Source organism: Hemitrygon akajei, chromosome 28 (genome assembly GCF_048418815.1).
Source record: "Hemitrygon akajei chromosome 28, sHemAka1.3, whole genome shotgun sequence".
Lineage (NCBI taxonomy): Eukaryota > Metazoa > Chordata > Chondrichthyes > Myliobatiformes > Dasyatidae > Hemitrygon > Hemitrygon akajei.
Window position 1 is genome coordinate 40,333,134 of NC_133151.1, and position 16,043 is coordinate 40,349,176.

Sequence of the window (16,043 nt, forward strand, 5' to 3'; positions counted from 1 at the left end):
CCAAATCTGTCACCCTAATAACCCACCCTAACCTGTCACCCCACCCAAATCTGTCACCCTAATAACCCACCCTAACCAGTCCCCATCCCAAAATTATCACCCCAATAACCCACCCTAACCTGTCACCCCACCCAAGCCTATCATCCTAATAACCCACCCTAACCTGTTCACCCCACACAAATCTGTCACCCTAATAACCCATCCTAACCTGTCACCCCACCCAAATCTGTCACCCTAATAACCCACCCTAACCTGTCACCCCACCCAAGCCTATCATCCTAATAACCCACCCTAACCTGTCACCCCACCCAAATCTGTCACCCTAATAACCCACCCTAACCAGTCCCCATCCCAAAATTATCACCCCAATAACCCACCCTAACCTGTCACCCCACCCAAATCTGTCACCCCAATAACCCACCCTAACCTGTCACCCCACCCAAGCCTATCATCCTAATAACCCACCCTAACCTGTTCACCCCACCCAAATTTGTCACCCTAATAACCCATCCTAACCTGTCACCCCACCCAAAACTGTCACCCTAATAACCCACCCTAACCTGTCACCCCACCCAAATCTGTCACCCTAATAACCCACCCTAACCTGTCACCCCACCCAAATCTGTCACCCTAATAACCCACCCTAACCAGTCCCCATCCCAAAATTATCACCCCAATAACCCACCCTAACCTGTCACCCCAATAACCCACCCTAACCTGTCACCCCAATAACCCACCCTAACCTGTCACCCCACCCAAGCCTATCATCCTAATAACCCACCCTAACCTGTTCACCCCACACAAATCTGTCACCCTAATAACCCATCCTAACCTGTCACCCCACCCAAATCTGTCACCCTAATAACCCACCCTAACCTGTCAGCCCACCCAAATCTGTCACCCTAATAACCCACCCTAACCTGTCACCCTAATAACCCACCCTAACCTGTCACCCCACCCAAATCTGTCACCCTAATAACCCAACCTAACCAGTTCCCATCCCAAAATTATCACCCCAATAACCCACCTTAACCTGTCACCCCACCCAAATCTGTCACCCTAATCTGTCACCCCACCCAAATCTGTCACCCTAGTAACCCACCCTAACCAGTCCCCATCCCAAAATTATCACCCCAATAACCCACCCTAACCTGTCACCCCACCCAAATCTGTCACCCCATAACCCACCCTAACCTGTTCACCCCACCCAAATCTGTCACCCTAATAACCCACCCTAACCTGTTCACCCCACCCAAATCTGTCACCCCAATAACCCACCCTAACCTGTCACCCCACCCAAATCTGTCACCCTAATAACCCACCCTAACCAGTCCCCATCCCAAAATTATCACCCCAATAACCCACCCTAACCTGTCACCCCAATAACCCACCCTAACCTGTCACCCCAATAACCCACCCTAACCTGTCACCCCACCCAAGCCTATCATCCTAATAACCCACCCTAACCTGTTCACCCCACACAAATCTGTCACCCTAATAACCCATCCTAACCTGTCACCCCACCCAAATCTGTCACCCTAATAACCCACCCTAACCTGTCAGCCCACCCAAATCTGTCACCCTAATAACCCACCCTAACCTGTCACCCTAATAACCCACCCTAACCTGTCACCCCACCCAAATCTGTCACCCTAATAACCCAACCTAACCAGTTCCCATCCCAAAATTATCACCCCAATAACCCACCTTAACCTGTCACCCCACCCAAATCTGTCACCCTAATAACCCACCCTAACCTGTCACCCCACCCAAATCTGTCACCCTAGTAACCCATCCTAACCAGTCCCCATCCCAAAATTATCACCCCAATAACCCACCCTAACCTGTCACCCCACCCAAATCTGTCACCCCATAACCCACCCTAACCTGTTCACCCCACCCAAATCTGTCACCCTAATAACCCACCCTAACCTGTTCACCCCACCCAAATCTGTCACCCCAATAACCCACCCTAACCAGTCCCCATCCCAAAATTATCACCCCAATAACCCACCCTAACCTGTCACCCCACCCAAATCTGTCACCCCAATAACCCACCCTAACCTGTCACCCCACCCAAATCTGTCACCCCAATAACCCACCCTAACCTGTCACCCCACCCAAATCTGTCACCCTAATAACCCACCCTAACCTGTCACCCCACCCAAATCTGTCACCCTAGTAACCCACCCTAACCAGTCCCCATCCCAAAATTATCACCCCAATAACCCACCCTAACCTGTCACCCCACCCAAATCTGTCACCCCAATAACCCACCCTAACCTGTCACCCTAATAACCCACCCTAACCTGTCACCCCACCCAAATCTGTCACCCTAGTAACCCACCCTAACCAGTCACCCCACCCAAATCTGTCACCCCAATAAACCACCCTAAACCGTACCCTCCTCTACCCAAAACTATCACCCCAAAAACCTATCCTAACATGTTACCAAACCCACCCATAACAAAACCCCCAACACACATCCTAATACCATCACCCCGTGAGACACTGCCCCATCCCCCCCCGACACCCCACCCCATCCCCGTCACCCTGGGAAACCCCACCCTGTGAGACCCTGCCCCATCTCAGTCACCCTGGCACCCCACCCCATCCCCCGCCCCATCGACCCTGACACCCCACCCCATCCCCGTCACCCTGTGAGACCCTGCCCCATCCCCCGACACCCCACCCCATCACCCTGTGAGACCCTGCCCCATCCCCCCAGTCACCCCGACAGCTGATCCTATCGTGCTGATGGTGTTCCCTGAAGACCATATCTAACCACAGATCGGTGAATTCTAATCCTGGTCCCGGAGGGCGCCAGTGGCGACAGTTGGCAAATTGAAGATTAACTATGGATGGGAACCACGGTGTGAGACGGCAGGTTTGGGACAGTGTGCGCTACCTTTCCCACAGTCCCGATCCCTGCCGAACAACCAGCTGGGGCCAGGTCCTGTTAAAGTTGGCACTGCAGAGAGTTCAAAGTCACACACAACACTCCCAACATAACCCCGAGGAGGGTAACCAAGTGTAGACAGAAATTAGAATAATTAGAACAGCTCACTGTTCGATCACTCATTACGTCCCAAGCCTTAAGGAGCTGAAATCACAAATCAGAATTAAATCTTAAAAATGCAGTTTACCTCTCAGATAAACCTTTGGTTGTAGTCCCACCCAACCTCAGTGGAAAAAGCCTGCTTGCATTAACCCAGTCTATACTGTTCACAATGCTGTATCAAATCCCCTCTCAAGATTCTACTTTGTAAAGAATACAGTCCTAACCTGTACAATCTTTCCTCTTAACTCAGGTCTTGCAAACCCTGCAACACCCTGGTAAATTTTCTCTGTCCTCTTTCAATTAAAAATCTTATCACTCAGTTCTGCTATGCAAATGCACTCACCTCGAGAACAGCAGCAGACTAAATCACTCGTTCTGCTTCTCAGTAAATATCGCCCCAGACCCCATGTCAAAGTTAATAAACACTGCAGCCGTTCTGGCCGTTAAACATTTGTAGCACCGGACATCACTCTCTCTCTCTCTCTCTCTTTTGCCAGACTGACGCACTCTGCCATAGGGTCTACAGCACCAAATCTCGCTGTTGCGTGGCGAAGAGTTTTAAGACGATCACGGGGGAACCGAGAGACAGGTCCAACGTCCCAGTGTTAAGTGGGGGGTTAAGACGATCACGGGGGAACGGAGAGACAGGTCCAACGCACCAGTGTTGTGGGGGGTTAAGACGATCACGGGGGAACCGAGAGACAGGTCCAACGTCCCAGTGTTAAGTGGGGGGTTAAGACGATCACGGGGGAACCGAGAGACAGGTCCAACGTCCCAGTGTTAAGTGGGGGGTTAAGACGATCACGGGGGAACCGAGAGACAGGTCCAACGTCCCAGTGTTAAGTGGGGGGTTAAGACGATCCGATCACGGGGGAACCGAGAGACAGGTCCAACGTCCCAGTGTTAAGTGGGGGGTTAAGACGATCACGGGGGAACCGAGAGACAGGTCCAACGTCCCAGTGTTAAGTGGGGGGTTAAGACGATCACGGGGGAACTGAGAGACAGGTCCAACGTCCCAGTGTTAAGTGGGGGGTTAAGACGATCACGGGGGAACCGAGAGACAGGTCCAATGTCCCAGTGTTAAGTGGGGGGGTTAAGATGATCACGGGGGAACCGAGAGACAGGTCCAACGTCCCAGTGTTAAGTGGGGGGTTAAGACGATCACGGGGGAACCGAGAGACAGGTCCAACGTCCCAGTGTTAAGTGGGGGGGTTAAGATGATCACGGGGGAACCGAGAGACAGGTCCAACGTCCCAGTGTTAAGTGGGGGGTTAAGACGATCACAGGGGAACCGAGAGACAGGTCCAACGTCCCAGTGTTAAGTGGGGGGTTAAGACGATCACGGGGGAACGGAGAGACAGGTCCAACGTCCCAGTGTTAAGTGGGGGGTTAAGACGATCACGGGGGAACCGAGAGACAGGTCCAACGTCCCAGTGTTAAGTGGGGGGTTAAGACGATCACGGGGGAACGGAGAGACAGGTCCAACGTCCCAGTGTTAAGTGGGGGGTTAAGACGATCACGGGGGAACCGAGAGACAGGTCCAACGTCCCAGTGTTAAGTGGGGGGTTAAGACGATCACGGGGGAACCGAGAGACAGGTCCAACGTCCCAGTGTTAAGTGGGGGGTCAAGACGATCACGGGGGAACCGAGAGACAGGTCCAACGTCCCAGTGTTAAGTGGGGGGGTTAAGACGATCACGGGGGAACCGAGAGACAGGTCCAACGTCCCAGTGTTAAGTGGGGGGGTTAAGACGATCACGGGGGAACCGAGAGACAGGTCCAACGTCCCAGTGTTAAGTGGGGGGTTAAGACGATCACGGGGGAACCGAGAGACAGGTTCAACGTCCCAGTGTTAAGTGGGGGGGTTAAGACGATCACGGGGGAACCGAGAGACAGGTCCAACGTCCCAGTGTTAAGTGGGGGGTTAAGACGATCACGGGGGAACCGAGAGACAGGTCCAACGTCCCAGTGTTAAGTGGGGGGGTTAAGACGATCACAGGGGAACCGAGAGACAGGTCCAACAGGTCCCACAGGCGATTACCCTCTCTGAGAGAGGCAAGTGGAGAGAGAGAGAGAGAGAGAGAGAGAGAGAGAGAGAGAGAGAGAGAGAGAGAGGGGGCACGGGAGGCACGGTGAGATGGTGCGGGAGCTCTGCCTGGTCTCAAGACCGGATCTTCCACGCCCTTTTCTTCTAGATCACATGTACAAGACCAAACCCTGGAGCAGGTGTTCTAGACAAGATCACTCCCAGCCCGGGAAGTCTCTATCCACGGTACTCGGGGACTGGATACCAACAGGGAAACAGCCAGTAACTTCAAGTTCTGGATGTCTATTTCGATGTTTCTATAGCCTAGTAATTTCCAAGGTAGGGACATGTCTGGCACAACTTTGTGGGCCGAAGGGCCTGTATTGTGCTGTAGCTTTTCTATGTCTCCCTGATCTCCATCAGCACAAGCAAGGCTGCGTGATTAGTCCCCTACACTTATGACTGTGTGGCAGATCAGCACCAGTCCAGTTTGCTGACAACACCACTGTCTTGGGCCAAATGAGACAAACTCTGGCTGAGTGACGCCACAACAACAACCTCTCACTCTGAGAGAAAACACCAAGCAGCTGATTTTAGAAGAAGGAATCCTGGGGTCCACATCAGAGGATCAAATTCCTTGGTGTTATCATTTCATCCAAGTGAAACTACGAAGGCAGCACGGCAGAACCTCCACGGCTTTGACAGACTTCTGTAGACATGCAGTGGACACTATATTGATGGCCTGGTACGGAAACACCGATGCCTTTGAACGGTAAAATCCTACAAAAAGTAGTGGATACAGCCCAGTCCATCACGGGTAAAGCCCTCCCCACCCCTGGGCACGTCTACACGATACACCGTCACAGGAAAGCAGCATCCACCATCAGGGAACCCCACCACCCAGGACATGCTCTCTTCTCACTGATTCCATCGGGAAGGAGGTACAGGAGCCTCAGGTCCCACACCACCAGGTTCAGGAACAGTTATTACCCTCAACCATCAGGCTCCTGAACCACTTGCCCCTTCACTAAACCCACTTTCAAAGACTCTTCATCTCATTGCTCAGTATCCATTGCATATTTGCTATTAATTCTTTCATTTTGTATTTGCAGTTCGTTTTGCTTCGCACACTGGCTGAATGGCCAGGCATGTGTGTTCTTTCAATGATTCTATTCTGGTTATTACTTACTGAGTACATCCACAGGAAAATGAATCTCGGGGTTGTAAGTGGTGACATTATGTAGCTTGATAATAAATTTCCTTTGAATTTTGATCGGGAGACACACTAAGCAATACAGGTGGTACTGGCTCCAGGGTTGATAATAGGGAAGGAGACGGGAGACTGCAGACTGAAATCCAGTGCGACCGGCAATCTGAAAGAGAACTTGAAGTGGAGTCTTGACCTGAAACCTCAGCTCGACTGCTCAGGGCAGGGCAGGGAGATCTCACGGTCAGCGGCCGTAAAGACCATTCATTCCCAAATTCCCTGCGGGAACACGTACATTCATTGGGAAAGTGCTCTGCTCCCCAACACCCAGAAACAGGAGATTGACACAAAATAATTCTCTGAAATTACAATGACCTTTGATTAATTTATAGATTTTATGAATTTATTTTGTACCCACCCCTATTATGCCAAGCACAGGAGCTGTGGTGAAAATTCCCCCAATTCTTCATCTCTTCCCCCGTATAACACTCCCGCCGAACGCTCGTACACATTCACACGCACATACACACACACACACCTGGGAGGGGAAGGGAAACACGGGTCTGTACACTTGCAGGGCCCGTGGCGTGCCGGGGGGTGGGGAAAACCACTCCTGCTCTCCCGACATCATCGCGCACGACCCGGCGATGAATTACTCCGCGCGTACAGCGTCTATCTCTGCGTCCACCTTTGCTGCTGACGGAACGCAGAAGCTAATGGCACTTTTTCTGTTTAGCTGACAAGGTTGACTCTGTGTTTTAGAAAACGGGAGGACAGACAGAAGGGCCGGCAGAGTTAGCAGGCTACTCATGAGCCTCGTCCGTGCGCCACTTCAGGCTCTCTTCCTTGCGGGCGTCCGGCTTGATTTGGTTACGCATGCCCCCCAGGAGATTGGAGGTGGCCTCCGAGGCCACGATGAGCGGCTTGACCACGGTGGGCGGGATCTGCCTCAGGACTCCTCCCACGGCTCCTGTGATGCCCTTCTGCTCGTGTCCCCTGGTGGCCACGTCACAGATGGTCTGCGCTGTGTCGATGACACCCTGGAAAGAGAGCAGGGGATGAGAAGATGCTGCGAATGGCCAGTGGCCTGGTTCTTTGCTGCCTTCTCAAGGCCTTTGCCTTCCTCTAAGAAAGCAGGAGCAAGATGAGGCCATTTGGTCCCCCAACACCTGCTCGTTTATCAAAGACAAAGTAAAATTATCAATCGACATACAGTACCATGCAAAATTCTGGGCCACGTAACATACATATAGTATGCGGGATGAGGGTGTGGAGGTGTGAGGGGCTCCTTCCCTCCGCTGGCCTGCAGGTCACCCTCGGGCGAGGTGTAGCTCCTGCTTAGCCCCCGATCAGGGTGACGTGAAGCCGTGGGAGCAGGTGGTGGATGGTCGGAAGAGCAGCCGGTGTCGATCACTGGCACCCGGCAGACAATCACTGAAGGTATTGATAATGGCTGGGGTCACCCCTCTTGTAAAGACACTGCCCGGAAGGTGGCTGTGGCAAACCACTTCTGTAGAAAGATTTGCCCAGAACAATCATGGATGGAAAGACCGTGATCGCCCACATCGCAAGGACCTGGCACATGATGATGATGTCACAACGACGTGGCACATAAGGAACTAATCAACTGTACAGTATATGGCTTTCCAGTTACCAGATAACACTGAATACAACAAAGCCAGCTACTCTCAATTGTTTCCCAACCACCTTCCTACGTTAACCAATATACAGTAATGTGTAATAGTCTCAGGCACCCTACCAATAAAGTGCCTAAGACTTTTGCACAGTCCTGTGCATGCACTCAGTGGGTAGAGGAGTGGAACCCGGAGGGGTCTCTGCTGCTGTGGCCCCTCCACTTCAGGGTTCGACGTGTTGTGTGTTCAGAGATGCTCTTCTGCACACCACCGTTGTAACGTGTGGGTATCTGAGTGACTGTCAGCGTGACCCAGTCTGGCCATTCTCCCCGACCTCTCTCGTTAACTTCCTGTCAGCGTGACCCAGTCTGGCCATTCTCCTCTGACCTCTCTCGTTAACTTCCTGTCAGCGTGAACCGGTCTGGCCATTCTCCCCTGACCTCTCTCGTTAACTTCCTGTCAGCGTGAACCAGTCTGGCCATTCTCCCCTGACCTCTCTCGTTAACAAGGCTGCCACTCACTGAATGTTTTTTTTAATTTTTGCCCCATTTTCTATAAAGCCTAGAGACTGTTGTGTGTGAATACCCCAGGAGATCAGCAGTTTCTGAGATACTCAAACCACCCCGTCTGGCACCAACAATCATTCCAGGGTCAAAGTCACTCAGATCCCATTTCTTCCCCATTCTGATGTTTGATCTGAACAACAACCGAAGCTCTTGACGACGTCTGCGTGCTTTTATGCATTGAGTTGCTGCCACATAATTGGCCAATTAGATCGAGGTTCAGGTAGTTACTATACAGAAGAGCAGGTTGAGGGAGATCAGACACAAGTGGAGGTTGAGGGAGATCAGACAGGAAGGTGACAGTCACTCAGATACCCACACGTTACAACGGTGGTGTGGAGAAGAGCATCTCAGAACACACAACACGTTGAAATTTGAAGTGGATGGGCCACAGCAGGAGAAGACCATGAACGTACACCCACTCAGTGGCCACTATTTTTAGGTACAGGAGGTAGCGAGGAACGTGACCACAGAGACACAACCCCCCCAGCCCCTGCAGCCTACCTCTCGGACGGTGTCGTAAGCTTTGGCAACTCCCTCTCGGAGGTCCGCTGGCTGTTGTATTCTCCTGTACCTCTTCAGATACTTCTGGTCCATGATTGCCTTGGTCACCGGAGGCGTCGGAGACAAGATGTCGTACACGGTCTCCGCGGTAGCCTGCGTTGAGAGGCACAGTGTGAGGACGCGTGTAGTGCGGAAGCTGTAACTGTCCTCATCAGCGTGGAGGGGAGTAACTGAGGCTGAAGCTGGCTCAGTCTTTGGGCTGGCATGGGCCATGTCAATAAACCGAGTATCAGAGCTCTGCACCTCATACACCGATAACTTCACACAATTTACACTTTACAATGGCACCATCCTTACACTCCCTCCCTGTCTTGATGCCCCCGATAGTCCCACCCCACTCCCCCCTTGCCACAGATGTCAATGTTTCCTGATTCCCATTCCCGTTCCAACATGTCACCCCATGGCCTCAACTTGTGCCAAGATTAGGCCTCCCTTAGGGTGGAGAAGCCTTCAACCTGATGACGTGAACATCGATTTCTCCTTGTGCTAAAAAATTTCCCTCCCCTTCCTTCTCCTATTCCCCATTCTGGCCTCTTACCTCTTCTCACCTGCCTGTCACCTCCCAGTGCCCTCCTCCTTCCCTTTCACCCACGGTCCACTCCCCTCCCCTCTCCAGTCCTTTACCTTCCCCACTCACCTGCCTGTCACCTCCCAGTGCCCTCCCCCTTCCCTTTCACCCACGGTCCACTCTCCTCCCCTCTCCAGTCCTTTACCTTCCCCACTCACCTGGCTTCACACATCACCTTCTAGCTGTTCTCCTTCCCCTCCTCCCTACATTTTCATCCCGATGAAGGGTCTTGGCTCGAAACGTCGACTGTGTATTCATTACCATAGATGCTGCCTAACCTGCTGAGTTCCTCCAGCATTTTGTGTGTTGCTTTATACTTCCAGCATCTGCAGAATCTCTTGTGTTAAGTGTTCCCACCTCCCTATTGAAAGCTGGTCTTCCTGCTAATTGCACTGGACTTGCCGCTGTTACTGAAATAACCCTCTCTCACGACCCTCAAAATTTCACTGTTTAAGACACTCTTAGAGAGGCACGTGGATGAAGGGAAATGGTGCATATGGACTGCATAGAGGGAGGTGTTAGATTAATTGTAGAGTTGGTAATTATAGGTCTGGGCTGACAGATCTCTAATCTGTTGTACTGATCTATGTTCTATAACATACCAGACTGTGCAAAAGTCTTTTATGTGCTTATGTAGAAATTTTATGTATCGCACTGTATGCTGCCGCAAAAACAACAAATTCCCTGACGTGTGAGCGATGATAAACCTGATTCTGATCTGGGTCTCTATTGTGGACTGAGAGTGGGAAGGGGGCAGGGAGAGGGGAATGATGGTTGGGAAAAGGGGGAGGGAGGGGGAAGGGAGCGGGAAGTACCAGAGAGACATTTTGTAATGACCAATAAACCAATTGTTTGGAATCAAATGACCTTGCCTGGTGTCTCAGGGCTGGGTGTGCCTGTACCTGACCCTGTCACTCCTTCTCTGCCCCCTGTCCCACACCCCTCCCACGGCGCTCCACCCTCACCATTCCCAACATCCTTTGCTCCCGCCAGATTCACGAACTGGCTCTCCGCTCCACGCTGACGAGTACAGGACTGTGCTAGCTGTAAACATGCAGGAAGAGTTTGGCAGAGGCCTGAATGAGCAGAGTCACGGACAGCCTGACCTGGATAGCTTGCACCAGCCGGTTACTGAGCTCCAAGGCTGCGGAGGCGGTGGAGGTTCCGAAGGAGGCCGCACCCCGCTGGAGCCCCCGGATGATCCGCCCATCCTTCCGGTACTGTTCAATCGGTAGCCAGAAGAGGTCCCGGAGCCCGTGAACTGTGGGAGGAGAGACTGGTTACTGATGCAAAGTTCAAAGTAAATTTATCATCATCATTCTGAGCCGTGTCCTGATGACATGGGTGATCAGGGTCTTTCCACGATCGCTCTTGCTGAGTTTTTCTACAGAACTGGTTTGCCATTGCCGCCTTCTGGGCCGCGTCTTTACAAGACGGGTGACCCCAGCCGTTATCAATACTCGTCAGAGATTGTCTGCCTGGCGTCAGCGGTCACATAACCAGGGCTTGTGATCTGCACCGGCTGCTCGTACGACCGTCTACCACCTGCTCCCACGGCTTCACCTCACCCTGATCGGGGGCTAAGCAGGAGCTACACCTTGCCCAAGGGTGACCTGCAGGCCAGCGGAGGGAAGGAGCCCCTTACACCTCCTTTGGTAGAGATGTATCCCCACCCTGCCACAAATGTATTATCAAGGTACGTATATGCCACCATATTCTACCCTGAGGTTCATTTGCACGTGGGCATTCACAGGAGAACAAAGAAATAGAACTGAATCAATGAAAGGCAACACACAACGACTGACAAGAAACCGAACCGCAAAGCAGCTGGCTTTACAGAGCCACAGCGTAGGCCCTTTGGCCCATCGAGTCCATGCCGACCATCACAGCCACCCCACTTTATTTTGCCACGTTTCCAGATTCTAAGCTTCCCCCATACACTGAAGGGGCAGTTTACAGTGGGAGTGAGCACCTGGAGGAAACCCACTCAGGGCAGTTACACTCAGTGCTCGGCTACCATGCCTGCCCATAATTTGATCCAGTTTTGCCTTGTTCCCCCTCGAAACATCTGCATTCAGGCCCCGTATTCTAACTTGCTCTTTGTGAAAGGCAGGGAGGGATTTAATTGGATTGCTCCAATTACTGGTCCAGTAACTCAACTACTCTGCCAATGCCACATGCCCCCTATCTGAGACTTTATACCCCTACCACCACCCTCGGCAACTCCACCACTCTCTGAGTTAAAACCTACTTTCCATGTCCCACCAATGGCAGAACAGACTAGATGGACCAAATGGCCTAGTTCCCCTCAATTCGTAAGACATAGGGGCAGAAATAGGCCACTTAGCCCATTGGGTTAGCTGCGCCTATGGTCTTAGGGTCTATACATTTCTCCCAACACCGTACGTCAGTGATGATAAACCTGGGGCGAGAAAAAAACCGGACTCTCGTTGGACGTCATGATTGAACCATCCTGCTCGGCATCGTTAACTTACACAGTTGTACCACTGAGTGCATGGGCCCCACGCCTCCGAGAATTCCCGGCAACTGGTTCTTCCGGATGTCAATCAGCCACTCGGTCAGCGCGTAGTTGATCACCTTGTCTACCCCCAGCAGCCTGAGAGACAGACCAACACAGACAGTTATCATATAGACAAGGAGCATCGACATCACCGAGTGGGAGACAGGCTGGGATTGAGAACTAAGGGATATAGACATCACCGGGTGGTAGGTCGGGTGAGATTTAGAACCAGAACCTAGTTTTAAAGAGTCTCTAAGAACCATGCAAAGCAGAACTCTTGATCCAGACTACAGCACAGTCTCCGGATAGAAGCAGCGTTAATATTCAGTAAGGGAGACACAAGACTTTAGTGCACACTGACTGTACATTTGTGGACCTGCTGCTGTAGCCCATCCACTTCAGGGTTCAACGTGTTGTGTGTTCAGAGATGCTCTTCTGCACACCACCGTTGTAACGTGTGGGTAACGGAGTTACTGCCAGTTTGAACCAGTCTAGCCATTCTCCTCTGACCTCTCTCATTAACGAGGCGTTTTTACCCACAGAACTGCCCCTCACTGGATGGTTTTTTTGCTTTTTGCACCATTCTCTGTAAACTCTAGAGAGGGTAATGCATGAAAACCCCAGGACATCAGTACTGTGCAAAAGTCTTAGGCACTCTAGATTTTTTATATGGTTTCAGATGGTGTGTTTTCCACAGAACCCCCATCTCAACATCATCGAGACTGTCTGGGATTACCTGGAGAGGCAGAAACAAGTGAGAAGGCCAAAGTGTGGCAAGTTCTCCAAGATGCTTGGAACAACCTACCAGCCGATTTTCTTATAAAACTGCATGACAGTGCACCTGAGAACTGATGCAGTTTGAAAGGCAAAGATGGTCACACCAAATATTGATTTGATTTTTTATTGTTTACTGCTCTTTATAGTACTTTTTTGAGATTTACAAACTTTTCATTACATTATTTTTGGAAGTATCTTCGCTTTAGAGTTTTTTTACGTGTGCCTAAGACTTCTGCACAGTACTGTATGTTCACTTTTATTTACATTTGATTATTGACATTTGCACGTGACAGTTCTGCTAATCGTTGATAACTCATGGCTGTTTGCACTGTTGTCCTTTAAAGTGTTGGTGTCGTGTTGTCGGTTCTGGTTATGTCCTGTGGTTATGCTCGGCACTGGACCACTGTCAATTCTGGTCTGTTTCACGTAAAGATTTTGACTTGGATCCCCTGTGCTGGGCTGACAGTGTCTGGACTGCTGGCTAGAACTCCTACTAATACCCAATGCCATTTCCAATCCACAACTCTCTAAGATGTTGGACAGGGGTATAATAAATCTTCTAGTGATCCCCCGTGAGGTGAATGGGAGAGTCAGAAACAACCAAGGAAGAATGATTCTGAACAAGCAGACAGGACTGTGCAATGTCCTCAGGCACACATACAGCCAGGGTGCCTGGGACTTTTGCACAGTCCTGTGTTTACCAACGTGGAGCAGAGGGAGTGTTTGTGAGTCTGGCGGGAGCAAAGGATGTTGGGATGGTGACGGTGGAGCGCCGTGGGAGGGGTGTGGGACAGGGGGCAGAGAAGGAGTGTCGGGGGTGGGTACAGACACACCCAGCCCTGAGACACCAGGCAGGGTCATTTGATTCCAAACAATCGGTTTACTGATCATTACAGAATGTCTCTCTAGTGCTTCCCGCTCCCTCCCCTCTCCCTGCCCCCTTCCCACTCTCAGTCCACAATAGAGACCCAGATCAGAATCAGGTTTATCATCATGCACGTCATGAAATTTGTTTTTTTTTTGAGACAGCAGAACAGTATGATACATAAAACTACTACAGTACTGTGCAAAAGTCTTAGGCACTCTGGCTGTATACATGTGCCTAAGACTTTTGCAACTTACTGTATTCTAAACACTGGAGATTCTTCAGATGATGGAAATTCAGAGCAACCCACACAAAATGCTGGAGAGACTCAGCAGGTCAGCAGGCATCCATGGAAATGAATAAACAGCTGATGTTTCAGGCAGAGGAAAGCAGCATCTATCATCAGGGACCCATACCACCAGGTATACCATCAGGCTCTTGAACCAGTGAGGATAACCTCAACTCTGAACTGATTCCATCGGGAAGGAGGTACTGGAGCCTCAGGTCCCACACCACCAGGTTCAGGAACAGTTATTACCCCTCAACCATCAGGCTCCTGAACCAGTGAGGATAACCTCAACTCTGAACTGATTCCATCGGGAAGGAGGTACAAGAGCCTCAGGACCCACACCACCAGGTTCAGGAACAGTTATTACCCCTCAACCATCAGGCTCCTGAACCAGTGAGGATAACCTCAACTCTGAACTGATTCCATCGGGAAGGAGTTACAGGAGCCTCAGGTCCCACACCACCAGGTTCAGGAACAGTTATTACCCCTCAACCATCAGGCTCCTGAACAAGTGAGGATAACCTCACTCAACTTCACTCGCTCCATCACTGAAATGTTCCCACAACCACTAGGCTTACTTTCAAGGACTCTTCATCTCATGTTCTCGATACTTGATGCTTATTTAGTTATTCTTTTGCATTTGGACAGTTTGCAGTCCGGTTGGACACTCAAGTTGTGTTGGGTCTTTCAGTGATCCTATGATTGGATTTACTGAGTCTGGCTATAACAAAATGAATCTCAGGGCTTTAGATACTTTGATAACAAATTTACTTTGAACTTTGATTAGGGATGAACTGCTGAAGGGTCTCGGCCTGAAACGTCGACTGTACTCTTTTCCATAGACGCTGCCTGGCCTGCTGAGTTCCTCCAGCATTGTGTGTGTGTTGCTTCGGTGTAGGTTTACAGTGAGATGGGCACCATTCAAAGGGGATGTGAGGGGCAAGTTTTTCCCCACACAGAGGGCGACCATATGCAACCAGCTGCCCGGGGAGGTGGTAGAAGCGGGTAGAATTACAACACAGAATATACCTGGACAGGTTTATGGAAAGGAAATTGGAAAGGCTTAGGGCAGGGGTTCCCAGTCTTTTAATGCCATGGACCGTGGACGCCAGGTTGGGAAACCCTGATTTAGGGGAATATGGGGCTGACTTATGGTCTACACGGTTGGTACGACCGTACAATACTGTGATGTTCTATCAAAGGACTCGAGCAGAGAAGAGGCATTCTTTGACGCAGTGATCTCAAAGGGGCAGTGGAGGTGATTGAATGGGAGTTGTCAAGGTGGAAATGAGAAAATGCTGAGCATCTCTCTCAAGATGGGAAGGAAATTTGGTCTCCTTTAATGTGGCACAGACTACCTGATGGTGTCATGCTCGAAATGAGAGGGGCTCTTTGCTGGGAGGGGACTTTCTGCTGCCGTTAGCATGTTAGGACAGCGTGTGTACAATCGTCACATTGTGTCTGGAACAGCAACATAACAATGCTGCCCTTTGGTCTAGTCACACGGCAGAGGAGAAACATTTCTCGCATTGTCGTTACTTTTATGTGTTTGCTTTCCGGGGGCAGACAAGAGACAAAGGCTCCGATGTAAAGCACGGCCCACGCTCGGCTCTCTTCTGGGCGTCAGCACTAGGCAGTGTTGTGAACAGCTGTGTTCGCCCTGATGCAGGACGGATATAGAGGCTTTGCAGAGGGCGCAGATGAGGTTCAGCAGGATGTCAGGTGGTATGTGTTTCTGGAGAGGTTAGGCAAACACCAGGAACACAGCCCCCCCATCCCTGTACCTGTCCAAACTTCTCTTAAACACTGAAACCGAGCTTGCACCCACCATGTGCTGGCAGCTCGTTCCACACTCTCACCGCCCTCTGAGTGAAGAAGCTCCCCCCTCATGTTCCCCTTCAACATTTCACCTTTCACCCTTAACCCATGACCTCTGGTTGTAGTCCCACCCAGTCTCGGTAGAAAAAGC

At 51.0% G+C, this 16,043-nt stretch overlaps 1 protein-coding gene across 1 annotated transcript in view; it reads right to left on the reverse strand.

Moving 5' to 3' along the window:
* Positions 1-6,669: 6,669 nt before the first annotated feature.
* LOC140717863 (autophagy-related protein 2 homolog A-like) overlaps positions 6,670-16,043 on the reverse strand; it is a 319,916-nt gene continuing 310,542 nt past the window's right edge. Inside the window, 4 exon segments of the mRNA XM_073031584.1 lie at positions 6,670-7,333; positions 8,995-9,147; positions 10,729-10,883; positions 12,118-12,239. Of these exon segments, the coding sequence (XP_072887685.1) occupies positions 7,097-7,333; positions 8,995-9,147; positions 10,729-10,883; positions 12,118-12,239 (667 nt within the window). The 3' untranslated portion in view covers positions 6,670-7,096.